Source organism: Grus americana, chromosome 3, assembly GCF_028858705.1.
Source record: "Grus americana isolate bGruAme1 chromosome 3, bGruAme1.mat, whole genome shotgun sequence".
Classification (NCBI taxonomy): Eukaryota; Metazoa; Chordata; class Aves; order Gruiformes; family Gruidae; genus Grus; species Grus americana.
Window position 1 is genome coordinate 31,983,380 of NC_072854.1, and position 19,523 is coordinate 32,002,902.

Sequence of the window (19,523 nt, forward strand, 5' to 3'; positions counted from 1 at the left end):
AGAAAGCTGGAGCCAGGCTCTTTTCAGTGGTGCCCAGTGACAGGACCAGAGGCAGTGGGCACAAACTGAAACACAGGAGGTCCTGTCTGAACGTCAGGAAACACTTTTTCACTGTGAGGGTGACTGAGCACTGGCAAAGATTGCCCAGGAAGCTTGTGGAGTCTCCATCCCTGGAGACATTAAAAAGCTGCCTGGACATGGTCTTGGACAACCTGTTCCAGCTGGGGGGTTGGAGCCAATGACCTCTAGAGGTCCCTTCCAATCTCAATTATTCCATGAATCTGTGATTCTATGACTCCCATGACTCCAGAAAACTGGAAATTCACACAAGGCAGCAATCCTGAAAAGCCAAGTCACAGGCTTCCACTCTAATATCAGTATGATTTTTACTTTCTTCCTAAAGATAACCTTTTCCTACAAACATTAATAGAGGTTTTCAGCAGATGTCCATATTAAGCCAGAATTCTATGCTATATACGGTATAGAATTTTAGTACATAACCACAGGTGATTGACCCCTGAAGACTGTTTCCTTACTGTATGTAGCTACAGTGGATTCACTGTGTCATGCACAAAGCCTTTTGTATTTTTACAGTTTTCTTTATTATTCACCTGGAAGTGACATGGAACAAATTTCAACCCTTGATAAGCAGTACTGAAGTAGCAGAAACCCAGCTAGTGCTGCATGTTCTTCAGCTTGACTCAAGACTTGTATGGAGACCAATATGGTAGCTATGTAAATCATGCTATGATGGCACTGTCTTTTCATCTCAAAATCCATTTGGAAATCTTTTTGCAAAAGGTGAAGAGTCAGTAAAGTTAAAAATACACTCATAATGCTAAAGATAATATACTTTGCTCATAACCCCCCAGCACCATGAATAATTTGGCTCTTTTTCCAGCCACTTAAAGAATGTGCCAGGCAGAATTACTGCCTCTACTCTACTCAGGATAGCCCTGTACTGGCACTTCAGATGCAGAGTATTGGCACTTCAGATGCAGAGTATTGGCACTTCAGAAGACACCAGTGTTTGCCATAGGTTAAATGGAATTGTCTAGATACGTGGACTGCTTTTTGATACATATATCAATATTATACTTAATATTCTATTACAATAGTTTCAGAGTAATTAACAAGCTTTAATTAATATATCTCCTAACATATGCTTCAGATCAGGCTCTGCTACCTCTCCATTTTTTGTTAATGGGGAACCAAGGGAGACCAATTAAGCAGAAAATTTATCTCCGGTCTTCTGAATTAGTGCCTAGCCACTTTTCCTTCTTAATGTTCATAGCTCTCCATATGACAGCACAGAAAATCTCTGGCATGGTAAAAATATAGTAACTACAGTGCTTCTGAAGAGACTATGCACTGGAACATGATGAAACAGTGAAGGGGAATGGTTTGGCTTGTGGAGTGGAGATTGGCAGTCAGCTTGCATCTTTTGAGGGCGCAGTGCCCTACACGATTCATGTGTAGGAGATGGAGTAAAAGCAGTTAAGAGGATGATGCACTTCAGCTAGGCCACAAATGTACAGCCTGTACTTTCATTAGTTTATTTTACCTTATGGACTATGGAATACATGTCCCTTTTAAAACTAGGTATGATAATTAGATCTTTTTTAATAATGGAACCAATTAGTCATGAATAATTTATCCAACATTTGGTACAAATCAGTCATCAAATGAATTCAACAAATACTGTTTGACCAGCTTATACAGCTGGTTGACTAATATGAAAAATTATTCACTGAACAAATGAAGGGACAAAAATGCCAAAATCCATGAAATAAACCCTTGGGAAATTATTTGGTTAGCTCTAATAATAATACTTAAAGAACCTAATTAGGATTATTCTTACTAAAGCACTATAAGTGGAAAATGCAAAGTGATAAATAGGTATAATTTGCCTTCTGGAATCATGACCTAGGGGATCAAGCAATAACTTGATGAACAGAAAAGAAACATCACAGATTATTTATCAGGTTTTGTTCTGGATTTCTTGTATTGCCTTAGTGTGTTTGCAGTACCTGCAGTTTTGCATTAAGAAAATGCTATTAATGAAGCATGGCGTTTCAGGACTGTTACTAGTCATCTTTGCAGCTAAAATGGAGTATTTTGACTAATGCTGCACAATTTGTTAAATGTGTTCTTGAGAAAGAGGAGATTACAGCAAAGAAAGTCTTCCAAGTATGTGTTTTATTGTGGATGGAGATGAAGTAAAGTCATAAGGTTGAATAAGGTCTAGTGGCAGGGGATATCCTTTCTTCAGTTCCTTCTGGAAAGTTCTTTGTCACATACTGATCACCAGATTTCAGTTAATAGGGAGGAAATTCCCTGTGTTCTCTAATTCCAGATTATATTCTCAGAATTTGCAGGGTTTTTACCCTCTGTGGGATAGACATGGTTTGGGTTTTCAGACCATTTTACCAAATAAATTACTGCTATAGCAGAAGTTATGGGCCTTGTTAAAGCCTGTTCTCTCTTTCTACCTTCAGCAAATAGTTTCATTTTCTAAAAACTGAACTCCTTTGGTCTAACTAGCATATTTTAATGTCTTTAAAGAGCATCTGTTGGTAGCTTAATGGACTGTTATATATAGAAAGGCAGATTAGATGATGATCTAATGACCCAAACTTAGACTGTATAATATTATGAAATATTCTTCTCATTGCTTATTATCTTCTTTTTATCTGGCAAAGAAAATGGTCTGCCTAATTATTTTACTTAAAATAGTTTACTTGAGCTAGTACTTGGTTAATTTGGACTATTTTTTTCTGAGATATGTTTTCATAAAAGAAAGATATCTCCAAAATATTCTTAAGTATTATTCTGCATACCTGAAATTTTATAAGTAGGTCAGACATCACACAACTCCACTGACTAAATACACTGTCAAGTTAGGCTTAGCATCACCATGAGAGTTTGCAAACTGAATCTTGTGGCACAAAGAAATTAAAGCAAAAAACATACCACATGTATGTATTTTGGCTGCCACAATCAAGCCAACTTGGCTGTGTAACTGATACTATGAGACAGATCAAACCTCAAATTTGGTCTTTCACATTGTGGTGGATTGACCCTGGCTGGGGGCCAGGTGCCCACCAGAGCCGCTCTCTCACTCCCCTCCTTCACTAGACAGGGGAGAAAAAGTACAATGAAAAGCTTGTGGGTCGAGATAAGGACAGGGAGAGATCACTCACTAATTATCATCACGAGCAAAACAGACTGAACTTAGAGAGGAGATTCATCTAATTTATTACTAGGCAAAACAGAGTAGAGGAATGAGAAATAAAATCAAGTCTTAAAACACCTCCCCCCACCCCTCCCATCTTCCTGGGCTCAACTTCACTCCCGGCTTCAACCTCCTCCCCTCAGCGGCACAGGGGGACGGGGAATGGGGGTTACGGTCAATTCATCTCACGGTGTTTCTGCCGCTTCTTCATCCTCAGGGGGAGGACTCCTCTCATCGTTCCCCTGCTCCAGCATGGAGTCCCTCTCACGGGAGACAGTCCTTCACGAACTTCTCCAACGTGAGTCTCTCCCACGGGCTACAGTCCTTCACGAACTGCTCCAGCATGGGTCTCTTCCATGGGGTGCAGACCTTCAGGAGCAAACTGCTCCAGCGTGGGGTCCCCCACGGGGTCACAAGTCCTGCCAGCAAACCTGCTCTCGCGTGGGCTTCTCTCTCCATGGGTCCACAGGTCCTGCCAGGAGCTCGCTCCAGTGTGGGCTTCCCACGGGCCACAGCCTCCTTCAGGTGCCTCCACCTGCTCCAGCGTGGGGTCTTCCACGGGCTGCAGGTGGAATCTCTACACCCCCTCATCCTTCCTCCAGGGGCTGCAGGGGGACAGCCTGCTTCACCATGGTCTTCACCACGGGCTGCAGGGGGATCTCTGCTCCGGCGCCTGGAGCACCTCCTCCCCCTCCTTCTGCACTGACCTTGGTGTCTGCAGAGTTTCTTACATCTTCTCACTCCTCTCTCTGGCTGCAAAAGCTCTCTCTAACTGTTTTTTTCCTTCTTAAATATGTTATCACAGAGGCGCTGATTGGCTTGGCCTTGGCCAGTGGCGGATCCATCTTGGAGCCGGCTGGCATTGGCTCTGTCAGACACAGGGGAAGCTTCTAGCAGCTTCTCACAGAAGGCACCCCTGTAGACCGCCCCCTCTGCTACCAAAACCTTGCCATGCAAGCCCAACACAGCATTTATTTCATTTCTAGGATTTCAAGTGTATGTTAGTAAGGTATTAATTGTTCTTGCAACAATTGTTTAGTACCTAAGGTGATATCTAATTTCTGGTTTGATCTTTATTGCTTTCTAGATGTTAAGTCTAAAAAGGGACCATCATGATTAATTAGCATGAGTTCCTGCATGACCAGTTCTTGAACTAGAATATCTCATAAGAAGACATCTAGTCTTCACTGTAAAAAGTAACGCAATGGAGAAGGCATTCTCCAAGACTTTTTTTTTCAATTTTCAATTCTCATGTCCTGGCAAGTTTCAACCAGCACACCTCAAGTGGGTTGGATGTGCCGAGAAATTTCATGCTCTGCTTTGATGCTTTATTTATTTATTTATTTATTTTAAATTTTTTTTACTTCATTCATTTGACTAAACAGGGTAAAATCTTTCCTGTGAATAAGAAATTCAGCTATTTGTAGTATGATTGGATGTGAGTGACTGCAGGACCAAGAATAGAATCAGTGATTAGGAGCCCACAGGCCTACCTCAGGTGGTATCCAAGGAAAAAACAGACACTGAAATGCCTCAAATAAGAGTTAATTTCATATTCATACTCTCTTGAAGCCCATCAAATTTGGTACACTACAAGCAAGAAGACTAAGCAGCAAGATCCCTGCATTAGGAATATCCTATATCATCCTTTGTGTGAACAACTGCTTCTGAGAGGCATAGCTAAAGACTTCTTCATCTACTCTTAATTCATTCTACAGATGACAGCAACCTAAATTAGCAAACAAACAAACAAAATGAAACAAAAAAATAAACCAAAACAAAGAAAGCACTCACCCCTTCCCACAGCCCCCCCAAAACCAAAACCCAAACCCCAAGAAACAAAAGACTTGAATCTGAGATAATTCAGAGAATGAAAATGAGATTAAAATAGTTTAGTATGGAAGAGCAATGAGTTTTCATGGCTTATGAGGTCTTTATGAAATGAATATCTGAAGACTGTATGACCATTTTTAATAAAAAACCGTTAATGAATAAGATCTTACTATGGAGTATTAGGAACTGATTTTGTGTAAATGGAGAAAATACTTGAATATATAGGGCTATTTCTATTTTCTACTCTGTTACACATGCATTGTAAGTGGTAGGATTTATTGAATCACAAAAAAAAGAGGGATCTGCTTAAAAAATATTGGTAATATATCACTGACTCACCACACACTGTAACAGCCCTTTTGCCTAAAGTGAGACTTCCTCTAAATGGCTTTTGGACACACTTTTTGGAGATTTGTACTATGCTCATAAATAATGAGGAAGACTAAAGCCTGTCATCAAGACATGTTGTTTCTGAAGGTCATCTCCAATATTATCAGAAAATCTCTACTAACACAGCCCATTTTCTGTGTAGCACAGTTTTCAAACCTGGATTATGAAATTCTACATTTAGTTGCTTTGATAAAAGTAAGGTACTAATTTGTGCCAATTTGAGTGATATAACACCTAAATCAAACATGTATTTGTGCAAACTGGGCTGCTTTTCTAAGAGAAGGAGGAAGTTGGAAAACTGAAAAACCTCTTAACTCTTCAGAGTTAGGAAGGAAAAATCTGCATATGAAATATCACACTGGTGTCAAGATATTATCACTTATGAAGGAGTATGAGAACTTATGCAGGTGAATCTTTGCATATCAAACTGATAATATAGCCATAAAAATGCATTTCTGCTGCTTGTAGTTCATACTATAATTTTGTATCCCCTTTTTCCACAGCAGTGTTATTCACAATTTTGCAAGTGCTTGGCTAAAATATAATTTGATAAAAAGAACTATGAGGTGAATAATGATTTGCTCAGCTGCAGCTCATTAGAGATGATTTTGTTTTTCCAAATTATATTACAAGGGCAGCGTATCAGCCTGTCCATGTACTCTTCAGTGAAATGACTGCTGTACTCTCGGGAATGAAAGACTTCCTCCTAAAAAATTTACTGCTCCTTTTTTGCTAGTTTAGTGCTTCATTTCTTTTTATATAGCTGCAGAGCAAAACAGCCAGGCTTAGTTTTGTAGGTTTGAATGTACAGGCCTCTATAACAACATTTTTCTTCTGCCTCAGTCTATCCTTGTATTGGTATATGCCAGCTCTTCATCTTCATCTTCGCAGTCTTTGATAGGCAGGGGAGTTCTGTCAGTAAGTGATCTGCTTGCCTTGCCTTGCCTCCCTTGTAAAGCCAGAATCTGCAGGAGTCAGCTCTGTTTTGTAACCTCCATATCTTGACAGGAGGATGGCAAACTCTTTTCTCTCATCAGAAAGCAACTGTTCAAGAGATTGTGGCAGGCAACAGTTTTCCCCCACCTCACTAAAAATTTCCCATTCTGCATGGGAGAAGATTAAAATTTCAGAAAAAAGCTAATGACTTCAATATTGCTGTTTGCTTGATGGTGAGGGCACTCATTTGGTGGTGAGAAAGCTCTGCCTGCTTGGCCCTGCCAAACTCATTGCATGAACTGAAATGTTGGGGGTTTGAGTGCTTTTAACACCATGTTATAAAGTTAGTATGATTTTCTTAGTCTCCTAACAGATCTGCTTCACTCTCTGTAAATAAATATGCACTTTACCAAAGAGAGGAAATAACCCAATACTTCAGCCACTCATATGAAATATGTAGGCTAGAAACCAACTGCTCCATCCCAAGTGAATGGCTGCTTTTTTCATAACTGTATTACAGCAGGCACCAGAAATGAGCAGCTTAGGATCAGGAGAGTGAAATGTATTTAAAGGTACTGTGTTGCCTTCTCTGTTCATGAAATTTTAGTGCTTGATCTTGCCAACATACATGTGCACCCCAACCTTAGAGATGCTATACAGTGGGAGAAAACTTTTACCTGCTATTCTGCATAAGCACATCACAACTTACTTCAACTGAGTAAGTTGCTTTTCTTCCTTTCTGCTTTTGAATATCTGCTTTTTAATAGCCAAGCAATCCCACTTGTTAAATTTAAAGAAAAGTCCCCACTATCATCTCAGCATTCCTAAGCATCTTTCCATGTCTGGTTTACCAAAGAGTAATCTGTGTGTTAAATGAAATGTCCTCCTGTGATTTCTGCGTCTGCTGTGTCTGCTGCAGCAGTGAGCAGCTGAGTGTTCCCCAGTTACACTGATACTCCAAACCAACCAATACTGCAGCCAACAGGTGAACTCCACTAGAGTATGGCCAGAGGGAAAACAAGAGATGAAAGCCATTTAGGAACTTAATAAAGAAAGAATTCATCTAATTTCCCCTAAAGTCTACCAGAACTTCAGGAACCTTCACTCCAACACAGCTGCAGAATGACTGCAGGAATTTGGCTAGGCAGCTAGCTGCAAAGCAGTGGTCACAGCATCTCACCCTTACAGTCCTTCTCCTGAATTTTTGTCCACTACTTCATTGGCTGCATTCACCCACCATGTTTAAGCTCAGATTTGTTAGGCATGTGAGGCAAAAAGGATTTTTCTCTTGCCTATTACTTAATGCAGTACTCCCTTGCAGAAATTAGGGCTCCCCAATAATGCTAATTTCCTTGAAGAAACCATTCTGGTTTGTCCTGCAAACAGAAGTGTCATCGTAATGACTGTATAGAAACATAAAATCAAGTAAATATAGAAATTGGTTAAAATCAAGTAAACATATAAATTGAAGCACTTAATCAGAGCTTTATGTTTTAGGGACACACACTTACCAGGATGACCATGTACTATAAAAAAAGAAAGACAACTCATTCATAGTATGTCCCTTTGTGACCCCTAGCCTCAGCCATTCAGTCAGTATGGAGAGCCAGGACACTTTACCTCAAGCAATGTTTTGGCTGTCATAAAATGAAAGCAACCATCTCAGAGTCGTCATTCTTTTTCCTCAACTCTTGCTCTTGTCATGTTGCATTATACATAGATAACACAAATCTTGAAGACATGCCCTCTGGTTAAAAAAGGAAACAACAACAACAACAACAAGATCTCTCACACAGCATGACAACGTGAGCAGGATTCAATCACAGATAATTGGAGCATTTAATAACAGTAATTAATAAAATAATAACAATAGAAATCCTGATCCACAAACAGAGTGATAAGTATAAGAAGAAAAAAATATCAATGACAAAATAGGTGATTTTTTAATGATTATTCATTTCTTATCCCTAGAGCCATTTGTTACTCTACTGAAGAGCAGTCTTATCTATTCAGATATTTTGTTGAATCCATGCAGAAATTAAAACAGTGAAACTTTATAATGACTTTCTCCGTCATCTGGTTATATCTCAAGGACTAAAATAAGTGATATTATTAATGCCAACAATAAAAAAAAAAAAAGAATTATGGAATGGGTTAAAATGGCAAAAATATCTATTGAGCAAAATAATAGGAGTCTTCTTGTGAAAGAGGATAAAGAGGGTACAGAAAGAACCAAGCATCCCTCTGAGCTGTTCATATTCTTCTTCTAAAAACAAGTTGGACCTCCACAGACAATAGACAAATTTTTTTTAAGATTCTCCAATACACCTCATCACATATAGAACAGCACATAAAATTTCTCTGGAGTCTGTGCAGAGATTCAGTTTGCCTCAGATGAATGTCTCTAACAGGACACTATTCTGTGTGATTAAGCTGGCTCCTTTTCTCTAAAAACAAATCACTGTTTTGAGGAGTATTTTGCCTAAGAAAATTTAGAAGTATATGACAGTAGGACAACTGTTTGTGTATAGTGAAACAATCCTTATTTTTCTTTTCATCAATGTAAATTGAGAGTAAGTTCCTTAAAGCACAGGGATGCAGTGATTTTGGCTGAGTGCATAGAGGCAGATTGAGGCACAGTATCTGCAGAATCTGGGTGCAGCAGATTGCACACCATGACAGTGGGTACATGGAGGAAAGTAAAGGTTCGGTTTCAGAGCACTCCTTAAACTTTGACCTTTCTGGTTGGGGCAAATTATAAGAGACTTCAGTCTGGGTTTCAGAATATTTGGAGGGACATGTTACAGAATTATAGGATTGAAAGGAAATTCATGAGATCATCCAAAACTTCTGTCCCATCAGAAGCAGCTATAGTTGTGTTAAACCAGTATTTTGTTTTTCTTGACTGTTATTAAGGCCTCCGATGTGGAAGACTGCATAGACTCTTCATGTAATAAATTCCTTTACAATTGAAAAGTTTTCCTTAATATATATCCTTAATCTTCCATGACAAAATGTATACCAAGTACTTTTCCCCTTTTCTATTATAAATAAAGGGAATCTGTTATTTCCTTCCTTTCTGCAGAAACAGTTTATTTATTAGTATATTATCATGACCTAGATTGAAACTACTAACTAATTTCGCTGATGACAAAATGGAAAATTATTTTGTATTGCTTTAGCTATCTCCTTTGTAAAATGTTGAATGTATGGAAAAGGAAAAAAACTCTTCTATGACATCGAGTTACAAATATCCTCATTTTTCTTTTCATCAATGTAAATTGAGTCATACCTGAAGACACATAGCTGTATCTTTAGACCCTACGCTGTTTCTTTTAAAAGATGGATGAAATAATCTTGAACACTGAAATAGCCTTAGAATAAACAAATAAATGGTAGATAATTAAATATATTATGGGAAAGTAAATTAAACTTCTAGATTCTGTACTAAAATAGTTAAAGGACTCTCTGTGAATGATCAGAAAAAAACACCCTGTAATGAAATTTTTCTCAAATCTGAAAGGGAGAGCTTTCTCACAGTGACATCACATTATAGTTTACATACTGCATGAGTTCAGTTCAATCCAGGATTATACCTATGGGAATATTTCAGCTGCCAAAAATATATTTTCTGCCTTTTTACTTTATGAACCTAACTTTAAGCACACAAACTTTATCATTTTGGTTCCAACCTTTCTGGGCCTCAGTGCTGGTAACTATAAAAGTAAGTTTAATGCAAAATCATTAATTAATATTCATTGAGGGGGTTCTATGAATTCCAGCCTCAAGATTAGAAGCCACAGAGGTCAGGTAATGTGATTCAGGGTGTTCAAGATAAGATTTCAGGTGGTCTGGGTTGTTCTCTAGAGGGACCAACACTCTCAAGAGTTTTTAGGTTTCTAATACAGTTGTGTAATTCAGGTGGCTGTTGCAGGTGATGTGAATAGTCCTTCCTGTTCTGCATCTTAAGAGCATTCTGAAAAATATTTTACAAAATATTAGTGTTCAGTTGTGGAGGTGCAAAGCAAAGTGGCTTGCAGATTATGAGCAATTTCATGGTATATCTTTATTTCAAACTATCTTCCTTCACTACTATCTAAGGCTTCCTAATCCGGGTTCTTATAGTCCCCACTACCATAAAATGTATTAATTACATCATTAGTAATACCGAGCTATGAATCCAACATCATCTTAAAAAATAATGAAAAAAAGTATGATGGTGTAGTTACTCTTCAAATTAATAATTCTTTTCAATCTTTTATAGGTTTCTTGAGGGTTCATTGTTTTCTGTCCTTTTAAACCATGTCTAGCTGTTAAGTTTGAAGTAATTATTATGCAGTAATAAATTTGTACTCCAATGCTGGAGGCCTAGGAGCTCTGACTTTGTAAAGAGGCATTTTTATTATATCATACTTTCTGATAAATCGAGGGACAAAGGCAATTGGACCCTGAGTCAAAGTCCAGTTAAACATTTCAGTAATTTTTCAAGTATGCAGCCATATAGTGCAGACAGCTAGAGGTTGGGCTGACAACTGAAGTATCACTTTAACAGCTGCTTCATTTCACTGTCTCTCGGCTCATAAACTTTATTTTTAATGAGCCTGCCTCTAAGACCACTAAAAAATGACCTTCACAGAGAACTACAAGGACCTACAGTGGTGACCAAAATAGCTTTCTTGGACAGTGCATAATATCACAGTGACCATACCATAGAAAATAAGCTGTATGGTGAGAAAGACATTATACTAACTGCTGATGAGAATGTTCTGTATTGTCACACTGAAAGATTCCTGTGGTAGCTGTGCAAGTAATCCAGCAGTCTGTACCTTCAACTCAAACTAATCTGGCTTTAATAGTGTTGCACCAGTTTACATTAACTGAGTGAATGGCCTATGATTTTAAAGTTGTGTTTAGGAGCTGTAGGCTGTCTTACAACAAGAGAATACATTATGTAATAAACTGATAATAGGGAGGCTGCTAATTTTTACCCTGCCCTGCATGTTGCTTGCCTGGCTGTAGTCAAATCTTTCTACTAAGTAACTTGAATTTTCACCCACTCTCCTTACCTAATAACAGTCTGTTTTGTTATGCTACTGCTAAGCGTATGCTGCCAATCTAATTCAAGGCAGTGTGGGCCTGGAGAGGTAGCCAAGGATCAGGAAAAGGAACTTCTGGGTTGGAGCTTGAGAGAGTAAAGTAAAAGTGCTCACCAGGCTGTGTACGAGTGGTGTGGCTCAAGGGAGGAAGGGCACTTGTGCTGGGAAGCTGAGCTTTCTGGGTATGTTATTTTTCTAAAAACAGTTCCAAATTGAGCTGTAATTTTAAGAGCCAATAATTCTGAGGTACTTTAAACCACCTGCACCACAACCCTGGCTACTTCTGAAGTAGGTGTAATAATTTAGTCCTGTGGTATTGTGGGCACTTGCTAGACCTTTTTTATTGTTGTGTCCAAAAGCAATCAAAATGTCTTGCTGAAAGCACTAAAGCTCCCACTTCTGCTGCTAGAGCGCTATAAAATTTTTCACTGAAAACAGAGCTTTACTTGCTCAAAAGCTTAAAAAACAGTCAAAATTAGGATCATTTTAATGTATTATTTGCATTCCAAAAGCAGCTGAGACCAGGACTTCTGTATGCTATGCATGGTCCAAACAAATAACAAATTGGCCTCTGCCACCTTTAAAATGTGAGTTTAAAGTCTAGGAGGAGTGTGGAAAAAAAAAACCAACAATTGGGGGGTGAACATACAGATGGAGCAAAAGGAAGCAAAATAATGCAATATAAAGTAACATGCTAAATAGTTCAACGGCTTTTCTACTAGTGTTTTATACAAGCATAAGAGCACAGCAGAGTTTTTATGAGAACTGATCTCTTTGCTGTTCTCATTAGAATTAAAAGAACGTGTGTTCTCTCTTGAGCTCTGCCTTCAAGTTGTGCAATACCTTTCCCACCATACATCCTGAGGCACATGTTGGATTTGGGAGTTCAGCTTTATGGACTCTTTTTTACGTTGTATGTCTTTTGGGCTTGACTAAAGATGCACTGAACATTGTTAATCCTCAAAATCTGGAAATACGCTCTGGGGTCAATGAACAGCTGGATGAGTACCAGCAAAAGTTCTACTATTCTGTATTACTGTGCTAGCTGATGGTCTTTTATTTTGCTACCCAGGCACAGCATGTGAGTAGATGAGGCAAATGGCAACATTTCATGGGAAAAATCACAAATCAAGTTCTTGTTTGCTTTTGCTTGTTCCCAAGAAAGTAGTTCATAATGCTATGTATGCAATATCAGATCCCTGAATTTACTCAAATGAATTTTCCTCCATTCTCACACCTTTTTCTCTACTATTATTTTCCTACAAGATTACTTTCAAAGCCTCCTTCTAAAATGAATAGAAACTGCACAAAAGGATTTCTGCAAACAAGCTTCTTGCCTAATTACTTATTACAATATTCTGAAGACTGAGGGGGGTATTTCTGCTGAAATATTTGTTTTTAAAAAAGCAATTAACAGTTCTCCTCACTGAAATTGTTGTTGAAAATGTTCGATTGTATAATTACACTTGTACCTCTGTACTCATGGTACAGAGTAGATTCATTCCCTGTCCGTGCTGCAGCCCGCAAGTGTTCTCCCAAGTCTGAAGTATTTCTAGGGTTTGAGCAAGTCTGATATGGTCCATAGCAATCCCCAGCTGCTACAAAGATGACTTAAGGCCATAGACATAACTTGAAGCAGCCACTTTACCCAGTCCCAGCTGTGTTACATATATCTAGTTTATCTCAAGACTGGTTGAGAATGTAACCAAAGTGTGATCCAACAGCATGAAAGAAAAGTAGATCGTGTATGTCAGAGGATGACTGCATTTTTTAAATTGCTTTCATGAAAGTTATTTTGAACCTTTGAATCACTGTACTATTTTTACTACATATTCTATCCTTTTATTTGTTGGAGTTTTGTTTGAATGGTTGTTTTTTTTAATGAAGCCTCACATATCCACACAAAGTTGCTGGGGAGATCTGGAAGTAACAAAAGGTATCTTTACACTCATCCTTCCACTTTACCACCAAATTACGTTACATTAGTCATCCTTCCCTCTGTATGTCAGTAATAAGGCCAAGTTAAAAAGCAATTGAAGATACATTTATGAGATGGTGTCAGCATTTTGGTTGCCACTTTGGTTGCACAGAATTTTCTCTTCAGCCCTCCTGCTTAGAGTGAGGTCTGTCTCAGGTCATTTATCTTTTCTTTAATTTAACTTCAACTTGGAAGAACTTCTGCTTGTATACATAAACTCATATGCATATTTAAAAATAGATTGTTTAAACCATGCATTCTTTTTCAGCCTTGGTTGGCCTTTTGACACCTTTGTGATACACTATGCATCTTCCTGAGATGCTGAGTCAGCTCTAAGAATTAATCAATCAGATCCAAAAGTTCAGCTTCTTATCAGGAAGATTCTTCTACCAGCATATGCATTTTGGATTACTTTTATCACTGCCCCTGTACAGATCTACTGGGAGAGATACAACTAAAGTATGGTCTCTTGGCTGATACACAGGAGCAATTCATAATTTAATTTGCATCTCTTGAAAACACAAACAGGATTATTCCAAGTTAGCACCTTTGTGTTGTTAGTACTACAGAAGAGAGCACCATAATCAGCTTCCACTTAAACCATCGCTCTTGTATTGACTAGGGTATACTTCCCTGTAGTAAACTAAATTATAACAAGGACTGCCTAATTAGCATTTACCCCTTTCAGAGCTCTTAGTTGTTTAATGAGTGGCAACAGTGATTGTATAGCTGTTCCTCTGAGGAACATCATGGCAGTAGAATAAAGCCACAGTTCAGCCTGTGTGGTTCCTCTGAGAATATGGATGTTGAGAAATTATTGATGTCCAAAGAGAAGTAAATGGGTGAAGCATGACAACTTCAGAATCTTTCAATATAAAATCCATGATTCTCTGATAAACATAATAATTCTGTCATCATAGTCTACTATTTTGTCTTCTCTTTAACAGGATGAACTTTGTTATAATGGCTTTAATATTTAATATTAAAATAGCTTTAATATTTAGTGGTTGTGTTTAGAATTTATCATACCTTTTTCTCAGTAAAGTAGGTTCTGATATTCTTTTCGTTCTTCTGGTACAGATTAAAGAGCACCTCGCCAAGGGACAGAGGACATTGGCTGGTGATGGCATGTCCCAAGTAACCAAGACACTATTGGATTTAACTCAGAGGAAAAACTTTTATGCAGGGGACCTTCTGATTTCTGTGGAAATACTCAGAAATGTTACAGACACATTTAAAAGAGCAAGTTATATCCCTGCATCTGATGGGGTACAGGTAAGAGAAACATTGTAAGGGTAATGTTTCAATTGATGAAGTTCATGTCAGTATACTAAATGTCATCTATTTTACCCACTGAGGAACCTAAATCTTCTGAATTATAGACATAAACATGTTCACATAAAACATAAGATACAAGTGTAAAAATAAAACTCAGCTACATTTAATGAGACAAATACCCAAAACAACGCAGCAAATGAAAAATGTAAGATCCGTTCTTTGTAAAATTTTAGATATCTTTCTCTTTCAAGTTTGGTTTGATTGATGGGGATGTGTTGGTATTTTTTTGCATTAAGCAATTCACTAGTGTTGTTTGTTCTAGTTCATTTCAGTTCAAGATCTATCCACAGTGTTTAGTTATGTAATTCTGGCATTGCTTCTTCAGTTCAAATAAATATAGCTCATTAAAAGTGCACAGGAGTGATGGATAGTACATTTGATATGAATTTTCTATTTCACATGTTAGATTAACTCTTCTTGTGCAAGAGGCCAATTAAAATAGTAACAGAGGTAAAAACAGTGTAATTATTTCTACATAATGGGCTGCATAACTCATTCTGTAACGTTCATTAAAATAAATATTTCACAGGACTTCCAGATCAGGATATTGGTTTCATCTATATCTGAGAATTTTAGACACTTTTCAAAGATGATAAAAGAATACTGAGAAGGTAGATGTATATATTATTTATGAAAAAGAGACTTTCAAGATCATTCATAAATTAATAATGAAGTTATTAATGCAGGTCATGTGTACGTAGTTGTTTATGTAAAGATAAGCACAGATTATAAATACACTTTGGAATATATGCGTGCACATAAATGGAGGTATCTTGGAAAAGACAATTTTTCCAGAATTAAGTTGTCAAAAGCTTGCTGTTATATTTTCAGTTTTCTTGTTTTTCTATGCACAAAGAAAAATGAACTTCCATATAAAACCAACATTTCTTGTGTTGGCCTGTGGCCAATGAAAGCAATATTTTTTGAACACTGCTTTTCAAAAAGTATTCTGGGTGGACCATCCTTTTTTTTTTTTTTTAATTCAGTAAACATCAATATCTTTTCCTACTTTCAGTAAATTTTACTATTAAACAGGGTGTTATTTATTGAAATTTTTTTCATGCATTCAAAAATCTGACAGCCCAATGTGACTTCTTCATGGTTCACAGGCACTACAGAAATCTGTGGTAGAACCAGCCTTGAGAAACTGCTTGGCACAAGTGATTTTGTTCATGGGCTTAGCAGATCAGGTCATTTGCAGTTTACATACATTAGAGAGAATTTGATTCTTTTCCCACTAATGACAGTGCCAAATGTTCTGTTCACATCAGCAATGTAGTGCTGTTTTCAAAATTCATAACAGTATTCCAGCAGAACTTGGCAAATTGATTAGTACTATTTTAATAATTTTTGATTAATCATTTTGAAGTTAAGAAAAAAGTCAAAAATTGGTAAACCATGTTGTGAAGGAAATACGGAAGGATTTCTCAAACCAAAGAAATAACTGCATTTCAGGATTTAGATGCCTAAATACCAACAGCTCTTAAATCCCACTGAGAAAAAGGCCCTGAAACTCAAAAAAAAACCCTACAAAAAAATCCCCAAAACCAGTTTAACAAATTACAAGTTAAGGTAAAATCCAAACCCTAATGCATAGTGTTCAGGAAAGTATGTGAAATCTGAATGAAGCATATGTTTTGCACAGGGGGTATATTAAGCAATGCTCCTGTTACTGACTTCCAATGATATAAAATGAAAACCTGGCTCAGTAACATCAGTTTAAATTTTACTGTCAGTTTCTGAGAAACCAGGATTTTCCCATATGTAAACGTATCTCATATGCTACCATACTTTGGAGGATTGTATTTAATTTTTTATTTTCACTGTCACATATTTTCATACTTTCTAGTCCATCATCAAAGTAAGTGACAAAAAGATGAAAATTAAATTAATTTGCACAAAAATACCAAGATTCTTCTTTCTGAGGAAGCTCTGAGTGGTGTTCTAATTCCATTCTATTTTTTGCACTAGTTAAAGAGTAGAATTTCTTAGGTGTTGGGGTTTGTTTCAAAGAAATTCTCAGAAAAGCATGAGTGAGGTTTTAAATCCCCAGAAGTCACAATTTATCATTTCATGTGATGTCAGAAAAGTAGATTATGAATTATGGGTAATAGTATTTTTAAAGGTCCGAACAAAACAACACTTCCACCTCCCTTAAAACTAAGAAAGGAAAAGTCTATGTCTGAGTATATTTGTTTCTTATACATTCCATCCATCTGGATAGTTCCTCTACTGTCTACAATCTCTGGCTTATATCCAGTATTAATACTCATGAATAGTGCAAAAGATGTGATTCAGAGACTCCGTAACAAAAAGAATGAACAGAAATGTGATATCAAATTTGAAAATTTCAGGCTAATTACTCAAAATGAAGATGCCACTATCTGATGTGCTGCATAGAAAATGCCACTTGTTTAGGCAGACAGATACCAAAAGCAAAACAAAGCTTCCATAGTATGCATGTCTAGTGCCGAGTTATTTATTATATGACTTTTTGCATATTTTAACCTTTTTTTCAATAGTATTTATGTATACATTGCATATACAGTGTCAGGAAGAAAAATAACCACATATGATATGAGGCAGTTAAACAATGTGGAAGGTATCCTGCATCAGTGACTGAAAAGAGCAGTACAATAGCAAAAGACAAGTGTCATGCAATTATTCTACAAGCAAAGTCCTTCTCTTAATATGGAATTACTTTAAAATACACCGTGTAGGTACACTGAGGCTATGAGGTGGCCACTGTGCTATTACTCGCGTAAGGATGCTAACCTGGAAGATAATAAAAATTTTAAATAAGCATAATGTAAGCAGCATTTTGGGACACTTTCCAGAACTGGTCTAAGAGTGCTTGAACCATCTTCTAAGGACAGAATGGCAGGAAAGGAACTACCTTTCAGGACAGAATGGCAGAGTGAGTTGTGCAATCCTCTGTTCCAGCAACCAACAGGAAACAAGGTTTCTCCCCAAAGAAGTTAGAAGAGTATAATCCCATTTATATTAGCCACAGGGACCATTGCTGTCAGTCAGGGATTAACAGGATTGCCCAGTGCTTTTCTTCCACACACACACACTCTCTACGCTGAAGTCCAAAGTGGAGGTGACTTAAGGCTATCCATTAATTCCTCCTAGGGAGGAATTCTTCTCTAGCTGTATAAAAGGATTTATGACAGCTTTGTGCCTGCAGAGAGGGTCAAAGTATTTGGACTGAAACAGAGGGCTGCAGCCATTGTATTACAGAAGAAAAAGATTGAAAGGAAGGAAATTCAATTAGGAAAATTGTCCATTCCTGACTGTAACTGGCATTATCCTCAGAAAAGCCTGGGCAAAAATAAAGGACTTCAAAATTTGGCTCTGTCTGTCACAACATTTTCTAGAGTGGCCAGTTCAGTAATATAAACTGTGCCATGAAAGGAAGGAGCTTGATTCTACAAGGAGGTCCAGTGTTTACTGCAGTAATACCATCAGATCACATCCATAATGCTTCTAAAATTTAGCCTTCGTACCTGTCAATCATTTTACTAAAGGGCAATGTTGTTTCTTGCAGCATTAATGCAATGAACAAGAGAATAGTCAAAGTAGGTGAAAGACTTTTTAACCCCTATATCCCTGTCACATTTTTGGGGTGCATTTCATATCTATTCATTACTGAAGCAGCAAAGCCATTTAATCGTGTCTCTGTTTAATTCACAAAGCACCAGTATTGCTAACTGAAAAATCTTCATACATCTCAGCCTCCACTGCTATCATATGGTATGACATCAACCAGGGATAGAAAGAGAGGAAAAAAAGATCTCAAGAAGCAAAATATTCTTGTCACTAAGTCCATATACATCATTTATGGCTTATTGGCAAGTACAGAGTATATATTAAATCATTTATTGCTCATCTTTTGTTTATGCTTGAGTGTAGAATTATTTATAAGCTTTTTCACATATATTTCTATTAATTATTGGTCATTTTAATGGTTTCATGTAACTAAAATAAACATAAAATTTAATAAACACATAGCATTATTAGAAAAAGCATGTAATTTATCATCTGCAAGAAACATGTGTACATCCTGAGTGTCTTTCAGGCAATCTAGGCTACTCTCAGATAGATCTCATTACACAGACATGGATACTTTTGCAATTAAGGCTTTGACTGTTTCTACAGGGGAATCACTGCCTCCAATGTAGTGCAAAACTAGCTTTGAACCAGCTCCTTAGTATGATAAATTATCCCACGCTGAGCTCCATGCTGCTGCAGCTAGACTGCTGCTGGCACCCTAGCAAGTTAAAGTTAGCTAAAATTTCTGTCCACTGCGTCTCCATGGTATTACACTGGGAAAGTGCAGAAGTACCATGCTTTAAAAAGTATTTTCCTCAGGCAAAATTCCCCTAGGGCTGACTCTACCTACTAGAACTCTTTGCCAAAATCATAATGTCCTAGGCTAGATGTGGTTATAGTGCCATGAAACTGCTTCGGCCAGCATAGTTTATTTTACTTGAGAGACCAATAAAGCTGTATATTTTTCCTAGCTGAAGTTGCATTTACACAATTATGATTTGCCAACCTGCTAACTGGCAAATCTTTTGCAATGAATACTAAACGTAACTCTTTTCAGTATGCTTTATTTTGCTGCTGAATACCTGAAAAAGATGAAATGTATTCTTGGTATATAAGCAATACGTAGCTACATTACCCTTTTCTTATCTTCAGTTTGACTGGA

At 37.4% G+C, this 19,523-nt stretch overlaps 1 protein-coding gene across 7 annotated transcripts in view; it reads left to right on the plus strand.

The window, feature by feature from the left end:
- ADGRB3 (adhesion G protein-coupled receptor B3) overlaps positions 1 to 19,523 on the plus strand; it is a 475,142-nt gene that overhangs the window by 223,459 nt on the left and 232,160 nt on the right. For all 7 annotated transcript variants that reach the window (XM_054821234.1, XM_054821235.1, XM_054821236.1 and 4 more), the window contains one exon: positions 14,549 to 14,743. In XM_054821234.1, coding sequence (XP_054677209.1) covers positions 14,549 to 14,743 — 195 coding nt within the window. The remainder of the gene's footprint in view (positions 1 to 14,548; positions 14,744 to 19,523) is intronic.